The following is a 16,444-nucleotide window of genomic DNA, read 5'->3' as shown; positions in this document are numbered from 1 at the left end:
ACAGAAAAAGCAGTTCAGTACATGGTAACATGTAGTAATTATGGTATTTATGAATTTAGCACCAAAACAACGCAGTGTATTGAAACAGCTGTGTGAGGGAGGCAGACTGCGTTGGATAATACAGAACATTGGATGATCAGAGATTGGATAAGTGAGACACTACTGTACATTTAAATATTCAGTTATGCATGACATGATTTTCTATTTTTGCTGCAGTTAATGATGGGATGAAAGTTACCCACATTATGTCACTTTTGTGATAGGAGAAAGATTGTCATAAAAACTCAAGGCATTTGAGTGATTTATAATTATAAGGTTTCTGCCTACCTGGAGTGTATTTGGAATATAGAAGCCATGTACTGCCCTCTACTGGATAATGCATTTCTCATTGTTCCTTTATTTCTCTGTCATTTTTTGCTTTTGTTTATGCTAATTCTTTATATTTTTTGTGGAAAATTGCAATGCAAACTTGGTTTGTAGGACTTATAAATTTAAGTCCTTTTGTCTCTTATCTGCTATCATATCTTTTCACCGGGGACAGTGAATTTTATTGCCGTGAACATTATCCTAATCTGAAATGCAATCCTGCTTCCTAAAGATGCTAGAATTCCCAATGGCCTTGACCTATTTGTAACACTTTATTCTGTTCCTCGGTGTGAAGCTGAAAACCATACAAGGCATTTGTGAGAGATGACGCTACAACGGTGCCGCATTTTGACAGTGCTTTTAAAGGAAACCACACAAAATGAGTCACTTGTGGTTTGTGATTTAGACAAGAGCTACATGGTATCCTCATGAGAGTGTGGGATGGAGGACAATATCTCAACTATACATTGGGATCATAGTTTTGAATGATCTAATAATCCTAGTAGAATATAAAGAGAGCGGATTCTGGACTAGTTGTTTTTTGCAGGGTTGGTTCTCTGCACACTGGAAAAATGTATTCTCTTATGAAGTATGCATATGTAGCGCAGAGCAAAACTATCAATATGTATCAAATCACTTCAGTACAGGGCTTGGAAAAATACATTTTAATAGCAAAAAGGATGCAGATCCCCAACATGTTTTTTTTTCCAGTTCCTGTAACATTTGTTCAGATAGATTTGCTTCCTTTTGGAGACAAGCTCTACAATGTATTTATTTATTTATTTGCATTTGTATACTGCGAAGGGGACTCCGAGCAGTGTCACAGATAGGCCGTAATTCGATGTCATAACACCATACGTACAATAAAATAGCATATACATATACATTAAAACAAGAATTAAAAACATATCGGTATTAAAACGATTATTAAAAACCACGTATAATCTGAAGGAATTAAGCAAGATGTGATTGAACAGAGGGTGTGGTGCTGGAAAGCTCCCACACTATTCAAAATAGAATCCATATCCTTGAGACCTTAGTTTAAGGAAATTAGTAGTCATTCTTCAAAGGGGTTATGAGCAGAAGTCATAATAGGTTTTTATATACTTTCACAATATCTGCTGTGATGTTAAAAAAAAAACCTCTCTCGTTTCAAATCTCCTTGCTGCTATGAATTTCATGGTGTTGCCTTGGGCAGGTCATAGTCTCTGAATTTTAATCTACTTTGGACAGTTGCCAGGAAGCTGCAATGTTACTCTAAGCCTATTGGAAATAAGTGGGGTGCTAATTTCACAAATGAAAGCTGAAACAAAAGATCACTGAATGAGCCACGTGGAGCAACTGCAGATTTGTCTTTCTCCGGGCAAGTTCATTTGTACATACTGGGGAACAAGAGACTGCATGTGGGCACATATGACCACTTTTGTGCCCCTCATAGAGGTCTTTCATGAAAGTCCCTGAAAATGATAGGTTCAGGTGCAACTGGGACTGGCCTCCCTAAACGCTGTGCACTCCTTCTCTTCCCTCTATGTTAATTATGGAAAGGAAGCTCATGTCTTCCACCTTTCAAGTAAATGCTCCCTCTTTTATGTTTGCTACTTCTAGGGGTGTTTACAAACATATAACTGTGTCTAAATCAGAAAATCAGAACTTATTTCAAGTGGAATGGGAATAAAGTCATTTTTTTAAAAAAAAAACTGTGTGTCTATTTTCTTTTTGCTTGATTTGTTAATTCCTTGTTGAAGTAGCAAATATGAAATGGGTAAAACACCCTAGTGTTTTGAAATGCAGTTATATTTTAGTTTAAAAGGCTCTTATATCTGTACCATTCCCCTCCCTCCTTAACCTTGTATAGGACCATAGAATTGCGGGGTTCTCACTACTTAGCTTTGACTGTGTAAACCTGACAAGTGCGATCCTTGAATCATTCAGCAAAATATCAATTCTTTTCTCAGACATAGAATAATGTTTCAGATCAAAGTTCTGTCTAGCCCTGTGTTCTGTTAACCAGTTGTGTGTGGGAAGCACACATACAGAAAATAAATGATATATCAGCTCCCATTCATGCTCCCCAGTAGGTGATACACAAAAGTATATAGTATCTGGCTCTAGTGGGAATTTAAATCTATCATGATTGGTTGCTTCGTGGATATATTTGTCAACCCCCTTTTAAAGTCACCCAAGGTGACAACCATTTGACTTCTTCTGATAGTTAATTCCATATTTTAACTTTATTGTGTGTGAAAACATTGTGTTTTACCTGAATCTCCTGTTATTCAGTTTCATTAGACAACCATGGATTTTTGTATTATGAGAGAGGAGAGGACAAAAAGGATGAAGACCTCTATTTTCTACTCTATTTATTTTCCTAGCTAAATAGGCCTAAATATGTTTTAAAACTTCCAGAGAAGGAGACCTCACCACACTTGGAGACAAGATAGTCCACTGTCAAAAGGGCTCTTACGGTTAGGAAGTAATTATTAGTATTTCGATGGAATCTCTTCTCCTGTATAGATTAAACATGGTATTACTTAGAGGTCCCTAATCAACTTTTTGATATATTATTGTTTATTATTTATTTACTTCATTTTTACCCCGTCTTTCTCAACCCGAGGGGGGACTCAAGGCAGTTTACAAATCTGGCAAAAAATTCAATCCCACACAGATTAAAAAAAACCCACATATAATATCAAGATCTTACAAAATCAAGAATTATAGCTCCTTTATGAAACCACATTTGATCTCATCCTGGGAGAAAATGGGATATAAATAAACAATAAAATCAGAATTAGGCAACGACAGAAATGTCAGTCTCTCGGCCCAGTTTTTCTTTGCTTTGGTTCTGTGCATTGTGTGGACCAGGAAGATGACATTTATCTATATTGAATTGTCCTCTTCTAAGTAGCATTCTTGAGAATGTGGGAGAAGAATGATGATATTGTGGGGTGAAATATTAATTAATGTAAATTGTTTTGTTGTGTCTTAGAGACAACTGTTCAGAAAAGTTGCCTCAAACATATATGACCTGAGGAAAATTATGGAAGTGTTAAAAAGAGGGTTTTTTTTAAATCAAACACTACATGACACTTTGAAAACTTCTTTTAGGTGTCTAAAAGGGATGGTATTGCTGATGCCAGAAAGTATAATACAGTCCAGGGCTCTCCAACAGTGATAAGGACATGGGACTCCTTCCAGATTCCAGATGGTTCATCACAACTGACATCTTGGTCCACGACTGTGAAAAAAATCCTTGGATTATTTTATTTTATTTTCGTGGGAGGCCACAGGATACATCAGGTAAGTAATTCAAAGCATACAGTCATTCTGAAACAAGAGAAAATAATTTATTTGTTGTATTTGGTCCTGCCCACTTGGTTCAGTGTTTTGTTATTTTGTTTATACTCTATTTATTTTGTATTGTCGTTTTTAAAAATTATTATATTTATTTGATGTATTATCTTATGATCTTTTGCTGTATTTTTGCTCTGTTGTATTTTGCTGAGCTTGGACTCATGTTAGCCGCCCCGAGTCCCTTTGGGGAGATGGAGGAGGTGGGGTATAAATAAAGTTTTATTATGATTATGTTTATGGTTATGTTTATGGTTATGATTATTATTATTATTATTAAAATAATTACAATTTCAGACCGATGTCCCCAAGAGTGTTTCATAGTCAGGAGGGCACTTGGTCATAATATTAAGGTTAAGGTTAACAACCATTGATTGTGACATTTATGCCTTGGATGTCGCTGGGAGTAAGGTTTTTTTCACATTCCTTTGAAAATTAGAAATGTCTGCATTTTTCTAATTTCTTTCCCCCAATGATTTTTCATCTCTAAGCCTCCCTCAGTGAGTAGGTCGATATGTGATATAAAGCTAGGGCTAAAGTAACTTTCTGGTTCTCTGGGGAAATATTTGATTCATTCTTCCTTCCATTTCCTTGCTGAATTTTCCTGTGATTGTTTCTCAGTAGGGTATATGTAGCATTTTTGTTGGAAGTGGAAGTAACTTTATTGCTTTGTAATTAGGACTTGAAATCTGCCTCTGAGTTTGGTCTAGAATGGAACCTCATTAATGTTAACTGGACTAACACTAAGGAATTCATTCTGAGGAGGGAAGGCAAACATGATATTCATATGCATTACTACTCCTTGAACCATGAAGCTGTGGGCGTTAAATGTCATTTGATCCATAATCTTTACTGTAAGGTTGTTACTTTCATTTGCTTTGACATTACACTATGTAACAAAATATGAAAAGTTTTCTGTTCCTGATTGGAAAGTGTTATTTCATGTTTAATTATGCAGTACTTACTTTGAAAGCAGTTGTTCTACTACAGAAATTTTGCTTTTGTGGCTGCCACAGACTATGTTGAATTGGTTGAGACTTGATGAGATATTCATTGAAAAGATATAGCAAAATGTGCTGCAGGATGTCCTGCAAAAACAAAGTTTTTTGCAAGTTAATACACTTTTCCCATGTTTTTATGATAGAACCAATTAGGGAATGACATTTATAACCCAGGAACAAAAATCATATTACATAGTGATATTAGTCTGTGTCTGATTGTAAAAACTGTGTCTTGGATTAGAATCATAGAACTGGAAAAGACCACATGGGCCATCTAGTGCAATCACCTGCCATGCAGGAAAAGCACAATCAGAGTATCCTTGACAGATGGCCATCCAGCGTCTGTTTAAAAGTATTACAAAAGGTTTTGGAGGTCAATCATTCATGATGCAGGTGACCCAATGGGGAAAGGTGTTCATAGAGAACATTTTTGTGCCGTCCTCTGTGACTGTTCTTTTTATGTACTCTTTGATTTGGGAGACAAAAAATATATAATTATAATGCCTCTTTTCTTCTGTTCTTCTCTTGAAGGCTCCGTGTTTCCTTTAGATTTTTAAAATAACCCTTTCTAATGAGGATGACTGATACTGTTACTGTAAAGGAGGAAAGTGATACAATGAAAGGTTCAGAAGCAGACGTAAAAGACAATGCCGCAGTGGAACACTTCATAAAATCAGAAAGCCATGAGCAAACTCAAGCAGGAAAAGATGAAAGATGTACTGATCATAAAAATGATGTTCAGGTAAGAGAGATTCCTCCCATCATATTTTTACCCTAAAGTATATTGACTCTGGCATTTCTTAATTTTTTATTTTTTTTGCATTCTTTAATTTCAACAGCATTTTCAGGAAATACAAAACTGATACGTTCTCTCTTACCTACCCTTTTCCTTATGTGCTCCTTAAATTATTGCTGTTCTTGCAGATTTGAAGCTAGATTTCTAAGCTTCCTTGTGGGAAAAAATCATTCAGTTAACAGGGGAACTAATAAAACATGGAGCCAGGATGTTTAACTATTTTTCCCTGCATGTTAGAGTGGTCAGATGATTTGTCTGTGTTCAATGGCAAGAACTCATTTTGAGAATATGACATGCTAACCCAAGAACAAGTGATAGAGGAGTTATACCTATTTTTCAAACTTTCTGAAGGTTTGATTTTTTAAAATAAAAAGATAACCAACCTTTGTCCAAAGAGATTCCAAGGCAGCATATAAATATTTTGGATAAGGAAAGAAACTGAACCCAGCTTCTGTTTGCCAAATCAAAGTGTAAAACTGATCTTTTGGAGGCTTCTCAGGCACCTTCCACACAGCTGAATGAAATCCCACATTTTCTGCTTTGAACTGGAATATATGACAGTGTAGACTCGGATAACTCAGTTCAATGCAGATATTGTGGGATTTTTCTGCCTTGATATTCTGGGTTATATGGCTGTCTGGAAGGGCCCTTGATGTTCTGACTCCAAAAGGCTGGGGCAGTGGTCTTTGACAGCTGTGGATTCCTTATTATCAGCTCCTTTAACCTATCAGAGTTCATCTCTCTTATCGGGTTCTGTTTGAGTTGTAAATAACAATCTTGCATTGTATTGAATGATTTAAATATATTTTAATAATGTGTTTTGTCATACAAGAAAAAAAGGTGCTAGACTATGTAAAATAGTTAAATCATCTCATCTTTTTGCACTTTGGAGGAGTTTGAGAAATGGACTAGTTTTATGGACTAGTTATTATTTGAACTTTTATTAAGTAACCTGCTGACCTTTTTATATCATCTTCTACGTGACAGTGAGGAATTGACATCTGCTTCTCAATTAAGATATCGTCGGGTTTTCTATTAGACTTGTTTTGAAAGCTAAATTCTGTAATTTCTAAGAAAGAGAGAAACAGTTGTAGCAAATAAACACAAATATTGTGCTAGTCTTTAGCACATTAGGGAGGGATGGACCTATGCTCAACATACTTTTTCCACCTGTTTCTCAAGTCGCTCCTGAATGACAAAAAAAAGCAAAACATACAACTTTGATTTCATCAGAAGTTAAATTAGTACTTGCTAAATCAAAGTTGGATAGCTTCCACATTTTTGTTTTTTAGTCCACAGTATTTCTCACAGCCATGGGATTACAATAAATTTCTTTGTGCTGTAAACATGTATTGTATCATGACAGAGCTGCATGCTTGTTTTACAAACCACCCATATTAAAAAAAAAACACCACAATTTTATTTTAGTTGGAGGTGTCAGAGACTTGGAGTTACACTAATACATTTTCTCAGAAAATTCCTTTTTTCCATTTTTGTTTTTTTACCTCAAGTTTAGAAGAACAGGTTCAAGTTTTTAATCCCTTGGCATTTTCCAAATAGCTTATTAATAGCTGTGGACCAAAGGGGCTGCAATTAAGAGTGCAAAAATATTTATAATGCGTGGGTTCCTTGTCTTAAGTGGTGCATAAGGCATGACATATCCATACTGCCTCATGATGGTGGTGTTGGTGCCATTCTGTTTGAGAAGTTTTACAGCTGCATCATTTATTGAATTTGTTGCTATGGTAGTGATCTAAAGTATGAATGCATCAGAGTAAATGACTGCACTGAAATTAGTGTCACATTGGTGTTTTTAGTCAGGACTATGCCTGTAGAGCAGGTTTGGGCAAACTAAGGCACTTACCTCAGGCTCTCCTGATTTGCCTTGTCCTCTTGGCATAAGACACAGTGGCCCACAGCAGCTGAGAGCCACCTGGAGCATTCTCAGCTGCCGCATATCTTGCCCTCCTTCTGGCATAAGGACAGTGCGAGCGGCCCCATGCTTATGTCCGGAGAACAGCTCAAGAAAGGCATGTGGCAGCTGAGAGCCCTCTGTAGCACTCTTAGCCACATAATTCCCCCTACCAACCCCAGAGATTACTTCAGTACGAAGACCAAAATTTGCTTGAAGTCCCCAACATCCGGACTTATCATCTGTCCTCTACTAGGCAGAGAGCCTTCCCGACTGTAGCCCCTTATTTATGGAATGCCTTGCCAGTGGAAACCCTATCTATCCGAGACCTTACTTGCTTTTCGGAAAGCCTGTAAAACCTTTATCTTCCAACAAGCTTTCGATGGGTGAATAACTCGGGACAATGTCTGTTCTTGTTTTTATTGTATTTTAAAGTTAATTGTATTGTTTTAATCTACTGCTGTAAACCGCTCCGAGCCAAATTGGGAGTAGCGGTATACAAGTCAAATAAATAAATAATTTCACGAGGACAGCCCAATTATCAGGGGAGGAGGATCGGGGCAGTTGCCGTGTGTCCCGCCTTCCTCCCAGCATAAATATGGGGCAAGTATCCCCATCCTTATGCTGTGAGGACAATCCAGGCCCTGTCCTGGCTCCACCCTCTCCTGGTCCCTATTCCTCATTAGCCCGAACCCACCCAGCATGCAAATGGCTCCACTCCCTCTTGGCCCGGCCCTTCCAGTCAGGCCCGCAATGCAACCCCAAGACAAAAAAATGCCTGCTGTAGGGGGACTCATCTTGTACTTGCTTGAATTTGCTTACAGTAATGGAAGAAAAAGAAAACCTTCACTCAGTATTACAAGACACTGCCAAAGTTTTACAGTTGTAGTAGGATTGCTACTGTCTTTGGTAGTGATGAGTTTCCTTTTAGATTTGCAAACATTCCCATGTGAATACAACTTTCAAGAGTTGTGGAACAAATATTCAAAACTTTAATTTCAAGGCTTCATTACTAATGACAATAAAAAGAGGAAGATCTACCTCCCTCTTTTTTATTTCAGGATTATTAGAAGCGAATAATAGAAAAAGTATCAAGGATAACAGGATCTTTTGATCCCAAAGACAGAGTTTGGGATCAAAATTCTGTCAGATTATACAGTATCCATATCTAGCTATGACGGTTTCATTCTTACTATGTTGTATTTGGTTTAAACAAGTTTTCTGGTTGATACTTTGATGCACGGATGCTGTCTAACAAGGGAAGTTTAAATAGGATTGACATGTACCTCATCAGAGATATCCCTTCAAATGGGTCTCCCTCTCACTTGATGGAAGCTTAATATGTTCCCCCAGGTTCTAAAACTGATCTGTCAAATGTTTTTATATCTAGAAATGGGACTGAAGTTCAGTAAGGGTTTCAGTTCTAGGTTTTCCTTGCTTTCAAAAGACAGAATGGTTCAAATCTTCATTGGGTTCTTCTAGATATAAGGTCTTTTCCATGTATTTAGCCTTTAATGATGAGGCCCCCTTCCTTTCTCCTTAACCAAGGATCTGTGGTGCTCTGATGTGATTTTTCCTTTGTATGGTCCAAGATGATCTTCATCCTCAACAGCATATCTGGGAGCTGTTAGCTAACTTCATTAGTTAACTTTTGACATCTGTTTGAGAATTTGGGAGAGATTGGTGGTGATGCTTAAACTCATGTTGATTGATTTTGGATTAGCAAGCCAGTCAGGATCTAGTTTGTATATGTTCTTACTTAATTTGAGGGATGTCAAAGCAGCACCTGTCTTTTGAGAATCAGTCTTTCATCTTTTAAATGTAGAATGTATGGAACATGTCATGGAAGAAATTGTTTCCTGTAGTCCTTCCTGGCTGAATAACTTGCCACCTACCTAGTGATTTTCAAACTATTACAAAGATAATTGGTCAGTGCTGTGAAACCGCTGGACTCCTCCGATTGTTGTCAGCATGAGGCCTATCTATAGTAGCTCACGTGAGACTGTAAGATGTTGTATGCCTGCACGTTGCAGCAGCCTGATCCTTTAGATTCATCTTTCTGCTTTATAGAACTCCTTTTTAAGATGAAGGTTGTAGTTGAGTAAGAGCTTCTCCAAAATTATTTTATGATGAGCAATTTATTGGTAGATAACACAGTTGGAAGCTTTGCTAGATGTTAGTGTTCGTGATCCTTCTAGTTGACCTATAGCAACAAGAAGGGATGCGCCTTGGTCCCAGAGGATGGGCACAAAGCAATTGTTTCCCCTTTGTAAACATGAACTACATGTACTTCCAAAAATAATAGAAATGAGAGGTAAAGCAGAACAGTGGATGAAATTTTTAAAATGAGTTTAGTAAACAAGAACACTTCTCACAATCAAAGTACTGAGAGTGAAAGGAATGAAATTTAGATTAAGAAGGAAATACTTTGGGAGTATCAGTGAACATGCTACAAATACATATTTTACTGAAATATAAAAAAAATTAATCAAAAATGAAATGATTTTGCTTATGTAAAAGAGCAATTAGAATGATTAATAGGTACTGTTAATGTTTAACTTTTTGACAGTCCTGTAATCTGTACACGGTATTAGACATTTTATTTAGCGTAAACATTTTAGTCAGATGAAAAGGGGCTATAATTCATGAAATTTTATGCCAAATAAAATGTGTTGATCTTTAAAGTACCACAATATTCTTTGTTGTTCTTTCTAAAGCAGACTAACATGGCTGTCTCACCTCAAAACTGAGAATATTTTTATTGTACCGATACTGTCAAACTTTTCATTGTACCAAGACTCCATACATGTGGAGCAAAAGTGTTTGCTGAGTACTAACATGTATCTGTATGCATCCTATTTAAGAGACACAAATGTATGGCTAATTAGACTCATTTAGTTGGATCATGTGATTTGTAGCATTCAGGACTTGAATATATTGGCTGAGACCCTGTAGGGTACAGCGCAGTGTAATAGTTCAACATGTGGAATTGCACTGTACCGTCTCAACATGTTCTGGACTAATCATTCAGCTGTTGCAGCATATCCTCCAGCCATTTGGTGGGTAAGGGAGAGTGAGGAAGGAATCAGAGAAATACCTGGCTATGTCACCATGTGAAATGATTATATCATCTTTTCTCATGTAGATTTTATCAATTTGTTTCCTACTTTGTTGAGAGATACAGTAGAGTCTCACTTATCCAACTTTCGCTCATCCACCATTCTGTAACTTGGGAGATTCTATTGTATTTTGAGTCCTGAACTGGATAAAATGCAGGATATAATTACATACGATGATGTAATAATTCATCAATTCACTATGTGGCTGCAATGAGTAGCCAGATACTTCTCCGATCATTCTCCTCCAAAACACACGTTCTCCACTTGCCACAATGTCTGGTGGTGGGGATCATTTCAGAGAATAGAAAAGCGCAATCTTAGCAATGGCAAAAAATTAAGCAAACCAAAACCCAACAAATATGCAAGTATAATATGGATTGCATCCCTAATAGAGGATGGTAGTCATCCTGTGATAACTGTTGGCTGATATTGATCAATCCATGCTTAGACTGTAGCTTTCACCAGTGTATACCCATATGACTGTATACCTGTCATTACGCTGCTAGTTTCCACATCAATGCTGCCCAAGGTTGATGGTAATATTTTTGTTTTGTGCTTCTGTTCATGTCATTCTGCCTTAGTTCCATGGAATTCAAGGCAGTATAGATGTGGTACCTTGGTGATTTTCCATCAAAGTATTGATGGAAACTTGGAACAAGGAGGTTGCATGGCAAGTATTTAGAAATATTGAAAGTACTTAGAAACTTGATGGTTGAGTTGTGATTCCTTCCTATTGGGAGGCACATTTGAGCAGTGCCTCATTAGTGGCAGCAACCCTAATTCTATATAAATAATTATGGGAAGTAGATCCCACATTGATTTTTGTACTGAATAAAGTGCTGGTGTTGGTGTTTTTTACCTTGTAACAAAGCAGTCCTGAATTTCTTAATGGCTTATGTATAGTTGATCTTTGATATCAAGGTGGTATCAATGCCAACACATTGTTTTTCCTTAACTGTAATAAATTAGCAAATGACACTGAAGATGGAGTGTTTGCTGATCATTGTGATGAGATTGTAAGAAAGGGTGAAGTGTTTGTTGCATTATCTCCTAGAAATTTAACTTGATCTTTGATGATTAGCCTTTTCCCAGCATAGAGGGAAGACTTAAAATACCCTTAATTTCTGGGAGTCAAATTATTATTTTGCCAATATTAATTGATTTGAATCCTTTTGGAACCCATCTTTTGTGCATTATTTTTCCTACATGACCAACATTTTCTAAATGACACCTTGATGTACAAACAGAAATATTGTTAACATGTGAATTTGAAACTTTTCCAACTAAAAACCTGGCATCGTGGTTAGACTATGCTTTTTGCATTTGTTCATGGTATGGACCATCTTGTAACTAAAAGGTCACCATGAAATTGCTGTCTGCCTGCTGTGCACATTGGTCAATTGACTATTGACTTGTACAGTTCGTACATAAAGTTTAATGCAAACTCTCTTTTGTTATGCTCACCATTCAGCGGCCAGTGCAGTCTTTTGGACAGACAGGAAAAAGGTCAAAGGTACAGTAGATGTGTGTGCTGGCATGCTAAGGAAGTCTTCATGCTTGATGAAGCCTTGCTATTTTGTGGAAAAAAATGTATTGACTTATGTTTTGTTCTTATTTCTTTGGCAATAAAGTGTTTTTATTTGTTTTGGATTTTTGATTTGCCGAATTGTTTGCTTTGCTTTGCCTTTGTATTTCTAGTGGCTTCTTGTTGCTAGACAGAGGAAACAGTGCTGCTCTTTGCTTCAGCTTTTTTTCTTTTCTTTGTTAACTGAAGTTGCTTTCTGCTGATTTCGTGATGACTTCAAAGCTTTAACTGCTTTTTGGTTTGCCCTTAAATAATGAATGATTTTGTATTGAAGGTAGTTGGCCTTCAAATTTGAGCAGTTTTGTTATGCACTTGACAGGAAAAAAAATCTGTGAACTGTAGATTTTTAATTATAAATACTTTTCTTTAGTCAAGTACAAAGTTAAAGCTAGTTCGGAGCCTGGCTGTGTGTGAAGAATCTCCTCCACATCCCACAGCTGAAATTTCACAGGACATCCAGGTAAAATAAAATAAAATTGAGTATGAAATCTCAGACCTGGTTTTTTTATTCTTTAAAGAATGTTTGAAAGAAAGGGGAAGGTTTTGGGGAATATATGAGCAAATAACAGAAATCTGTGCGCCTATGAATGGGTGATGGTGAACTTATGTATGTGATTGAGCAGAATACATTTTGTGTGAGCCATATTCATGCTGTATGTCAGATATGGCTTACATAGTGTGATTCGCAGACGGAAATGTCTTCTCACCCAGCTCTCTGACCGAAGAGTATATCACTTTTTTCCCCCCAAAATTTTCATACCTTGAATCATTTATGTGGGTGATTAACCTCAACTGTTTGCAGTGTGCATTCCAGTAACTTGGGAGGCTTTTCATATTGAAGCAATGGTATTCATAAGTCTCAATTTCAGCTGTGCTGAAGAAGATTGTGTCCTGATGTCAGAGTAGACCTTTCCAAGGCAGTATAGGACGCTCCTACTTGCAAATCTGTTAAATTTATCCCTTTTTGGGAGAACCCCTGAAAATGCAGACATATTCCAAGACATAGTCGTTGGCTGCAATTTTGTTGGTACACTACACTGCTATAAATCTGTAATTTAGGAAGGAGGGGGGAAAAGAAAAAGGCAATGGGCACTGATGTTGTGACACAATAGAAACATTGGGGGGGGGAGGGGGAAGTCTGTTTGGAGCACCTGCTTATCTTCACTATGGTCCTTGAAAAATGCAACATTCACAGCTATTGCATAGCCCACCTATCTAATATACCAACATGATTTGGGCCATGAGCAACGTTTGCAGCTATGCATTTTGGTTCATCTAGGGCAGTGGTTCTCAACCTCTGGATCCACAGTTGGCCTCCAACTCCCAGAAATCCTAACAGCTGGTAAACTGGCTGAGATTTCTGGGAGTTGTAGGGCAAAACATTTGGGACCCACAGGTTGAGAACCACTGATCTAGGGCATTCTTATGGGTGGTGGTTGTGATTTACTAAAGTAAACCTATTCTGTCCATTCATGCATGCTTCTGGAAAGCCAATGTGCATCTTTCATATGCATATTTCCCCTTTCGATATTTTCCATTTCAGACTGTAAACATTGATGAGTAAAGTACTTTGTTGATTAATCCCTGCTATTTTCCTGATATAATTTGCTAGTTTTGTTTGTAAGTGCTGGATCAGACAAGCTGAGAATTGGTCAAAACTATAAATTGTCTAGATAAGTTGTAATGTAGAGGAGCACAGAAATATTTTTCAATTTAAACTTTTTCAAATTCTAACCATGTTCTGGCATTTTCAGCTTTGACAGAGAAAATATAATTTATTATATCTTTAGCTAGAGTTTGGTTGTTTGAAACCTTCTGTACAGGCACCTGGACAGTCATTTGCTGAACTTGTCTTTTTAAATTTGTGAAGTGTTGTGATTTTAGTTCCCTTGACTTAATGTTCTGATCATACAGGTAACTTTGTGTTTGTCTCACTATTTGATCTATACCATCTGGGGATTGGCTCATCAGCAAAGGCACAGAACTTCTGGCTTCCATAAGTGATGAAATAGAAAGCTGGCTATATTGGCATACAGCTCTGCTTCACAAGCTTCAAAGGAGTTATTCTAATGAAACTGCTTCATAGTTAATTGCTCTGATGAGTTATTGTCTTATCTCTGTTTATAGATTAATCCTTCAATAGTCTTTGCTCTTCCTAATAAAGCAAGGATATAATGTAGACAGCAATCCTTTTCTTGCATTGTGCAATGTTTAAATAAATGGTTTATATGATGTATCATAGAATGAGTGCCACTTAATGAGGACAGCTAGTAACGCTTTCTCATTGTGAAATGCTTAGGGTTTTTTAAAAAAAAGAAAGCTTTCATCCTGATTTACAGAGGCTGTACTGGTTTCACGTTCCAGTGTGCCATTTGTGTTTGCATTATAAGAATCTAAACTCTGTATGGCAGCACTGGACAAACAATAGATTAATATGGAATGATGTTCCAGATCTAGATCTCTTTGCTCTTAATTATTCACCATGAAAACATGGAATACTAGAACAGATCTGTGTTTGAATGCAAAAGTGGATGTTGCTGTAGTAAAAAAAAAACTAGTTGTCTTAACTGAAATGCAGTTAATGAATGTTCCCTTGTGAGATTTATTTAAAATGAGCAAGCTAGAGGAGTACATCTAATTGTAATTTGCCTTATGCCTTTGTATATTCTACCACCTCAAATGGGTGTTTCTCTTTCCCTCTTTGTCCTTGTTATCAAAGCATCCGCTGACACATACATATGAAGGCATGTGTGCACACACAAACACAGTGAATGATGGAAACAAAGCTTTTGTTGGGCTCAGGATCCAGGACCATAGACTTGTGTGTGTCATCAATATGCTGTTGACTTATTGTGACCTCATAAATTTCATGGGGTTTATTTATTCAATGTATACTTAGAGATGATGTATTTTGTCTTACTCCAAAATATGGCATACAGCACATGGGATTCCTTGGCAGCCCGCCATCCAAGTGCTGTACTCACCAGGCATGATCCACCTAAGTTTTCTATATGAGATGGGATCTTGGTGCCTTCAGGGTGTTTAGGTTAATAGCTGGAAATTTGGGAGTGGCACACAAGAAAGAATTTAAATAAGTGGGTTGTTGTAGTTTTTTTTTCGGGCTAAATGGCCATGATCTAGAGGCATTCTCTCCTGACGTTTCACCTGCATCTATGGCAAGCATCCTCAGAGGTAGTGAGGTGAATTTAAATAAGGATTTGAGAAGCAAGGGGTTTTGTACCATGGTACACACGAAAAATGTTAATCGACCATAGTCTGGAGACAGGAAAAGGGAGGTAAAAGGACTGATGTTTAGAGATTATGGTGTAGGTGGTAGGCACTACTTCCAAAGGACAAGAAAGTAATTTTTCCACACTTGGCTAATATGATAAGGTACTTAATGCTGCTTTTTGGTTGTTTCTTTTCCAAATCGCTTTAAGCATGCACAAGGAGGCAACTTTTTTTCTTTAAGCAAGTGATATATGTTATCTGGTTTTTGTTGTCAATACTCGAATTCCCATTAAAATGGATGGTTGATCTTGCTGGTGCAAACTGTACCTACATCTGTTATATTGTATTTTGTGGCTTTGGATAAGAGTGTCAACATTGATGCAGGAGTGATTCTTTGCAATATGGTTGCTTATTGCTACTTGACAGTTACATTATGCAGGAGTTGTAGTCTAATAACTTCTGACCGGCTGCATGATACCCACCCTTTTTAATAATGAAAATTAGAATCTGAACAGATTACAGATTCATATGAAAGAATCCTCTACGTATCAGTTTCTTACTAGAGTCTAGGATTTGTTTCTGGATAGAGACAATGTTTTGCCTTTTTTGTGTATTATTAGTTTTATCCAACTCCTATTCTTGGAAGCCTTGAATTATCCTCTGAAATGAATTGAATTTTTTTGGGAGAGAGAACAATGACTGTGCGGAAAGTCCATGAAAACAGAGCCTCTGATCCTGCTTGGCTTCCAAAATTGGACAGGATGTGGTGCCTTCAGGGTATTAAGAGTTATTTTATAAAGTAAGCTATGCTATAAAACTGTGTGCACTGAAGTGTCTTAACGATATATAGTAAAGCTAGGAATTACCTATTTCTGGTTTCCTCTGCCCAATGGACTGAGCTTTCCTTTATGGCTAGGTTGGTATGATGCAAGGAATACGTGGCACTAGTAGGAAGAATCCCGGTACGTAAATTAGCATAATCTGTTTCCACAGGCCTTTAAGTTTGTTACAGAAAACCAATTGAACTAAATCAAATCAAAGCCCCAAATCTAGGTGTCATTTTTAGAACACTGAAATCCTTTGTCC

At 37.1% G+C, this 16,444-nt stretch overlaps 1 protein-coding gene across 7 annotated transcripts in view; it reads left to right on the top strand.

Annotated features, from left to right (window-relative positions):
- The first annotated feature begins 3,574 nt into the window (after nt 1–3,574).
- Nucleotides 3,575–16,444, top strand: part of R3HDM1 (R3H domain containing 1) — a 61,217-nt gene continuing 48,347 nt past the window's right edge. For 5 of the 7 annotated variants that reach the window (XM_067472996.1, XM_067473016.1, XM_067473014.1 and 2 more), the window contains exons 1-4: nt 3,575–3,663; nt 5,247–5,457; nt 12,014–12,055; nt 12,498–12,587. In XM_067472996.1, the coding sequence (XP_067329097.1) occupies nt 5,287–5,457; nt 12,014–12,055; nt 12,498–12,587 (303 nt within the window). In that variant the 5' untranslated portion in view covers nt 3,575–3,663; nt 5,247–5,286. The remainder of the gene's footprint in view (nt 3,664–5,246; nt 5,458–12,013; nt 12,056–12,497; nt 12,588–16,444) is intronic. The other 2 variants (XM_067473017.1, XM_067473009.1) reach the window with 1 other exon arrangement.

This window comes from Anolis sagrei, chromosome 1 (assembly GCF_037176765.1).
Source record: "Anolis sagrei isolate rAnoSag1 chromosome 1, rAnoSag1.mat, whole genome shotgun sequence".
Lineage (NCBI taxonomy): Eukaryota > Metazoa > Chordata > Lepidosauria > Squamata > Dactyloidae > Anolis > Anolis sagrei.
This window is presented reverse-complemented; position numbering and strand designations above follow the sequence as displayed.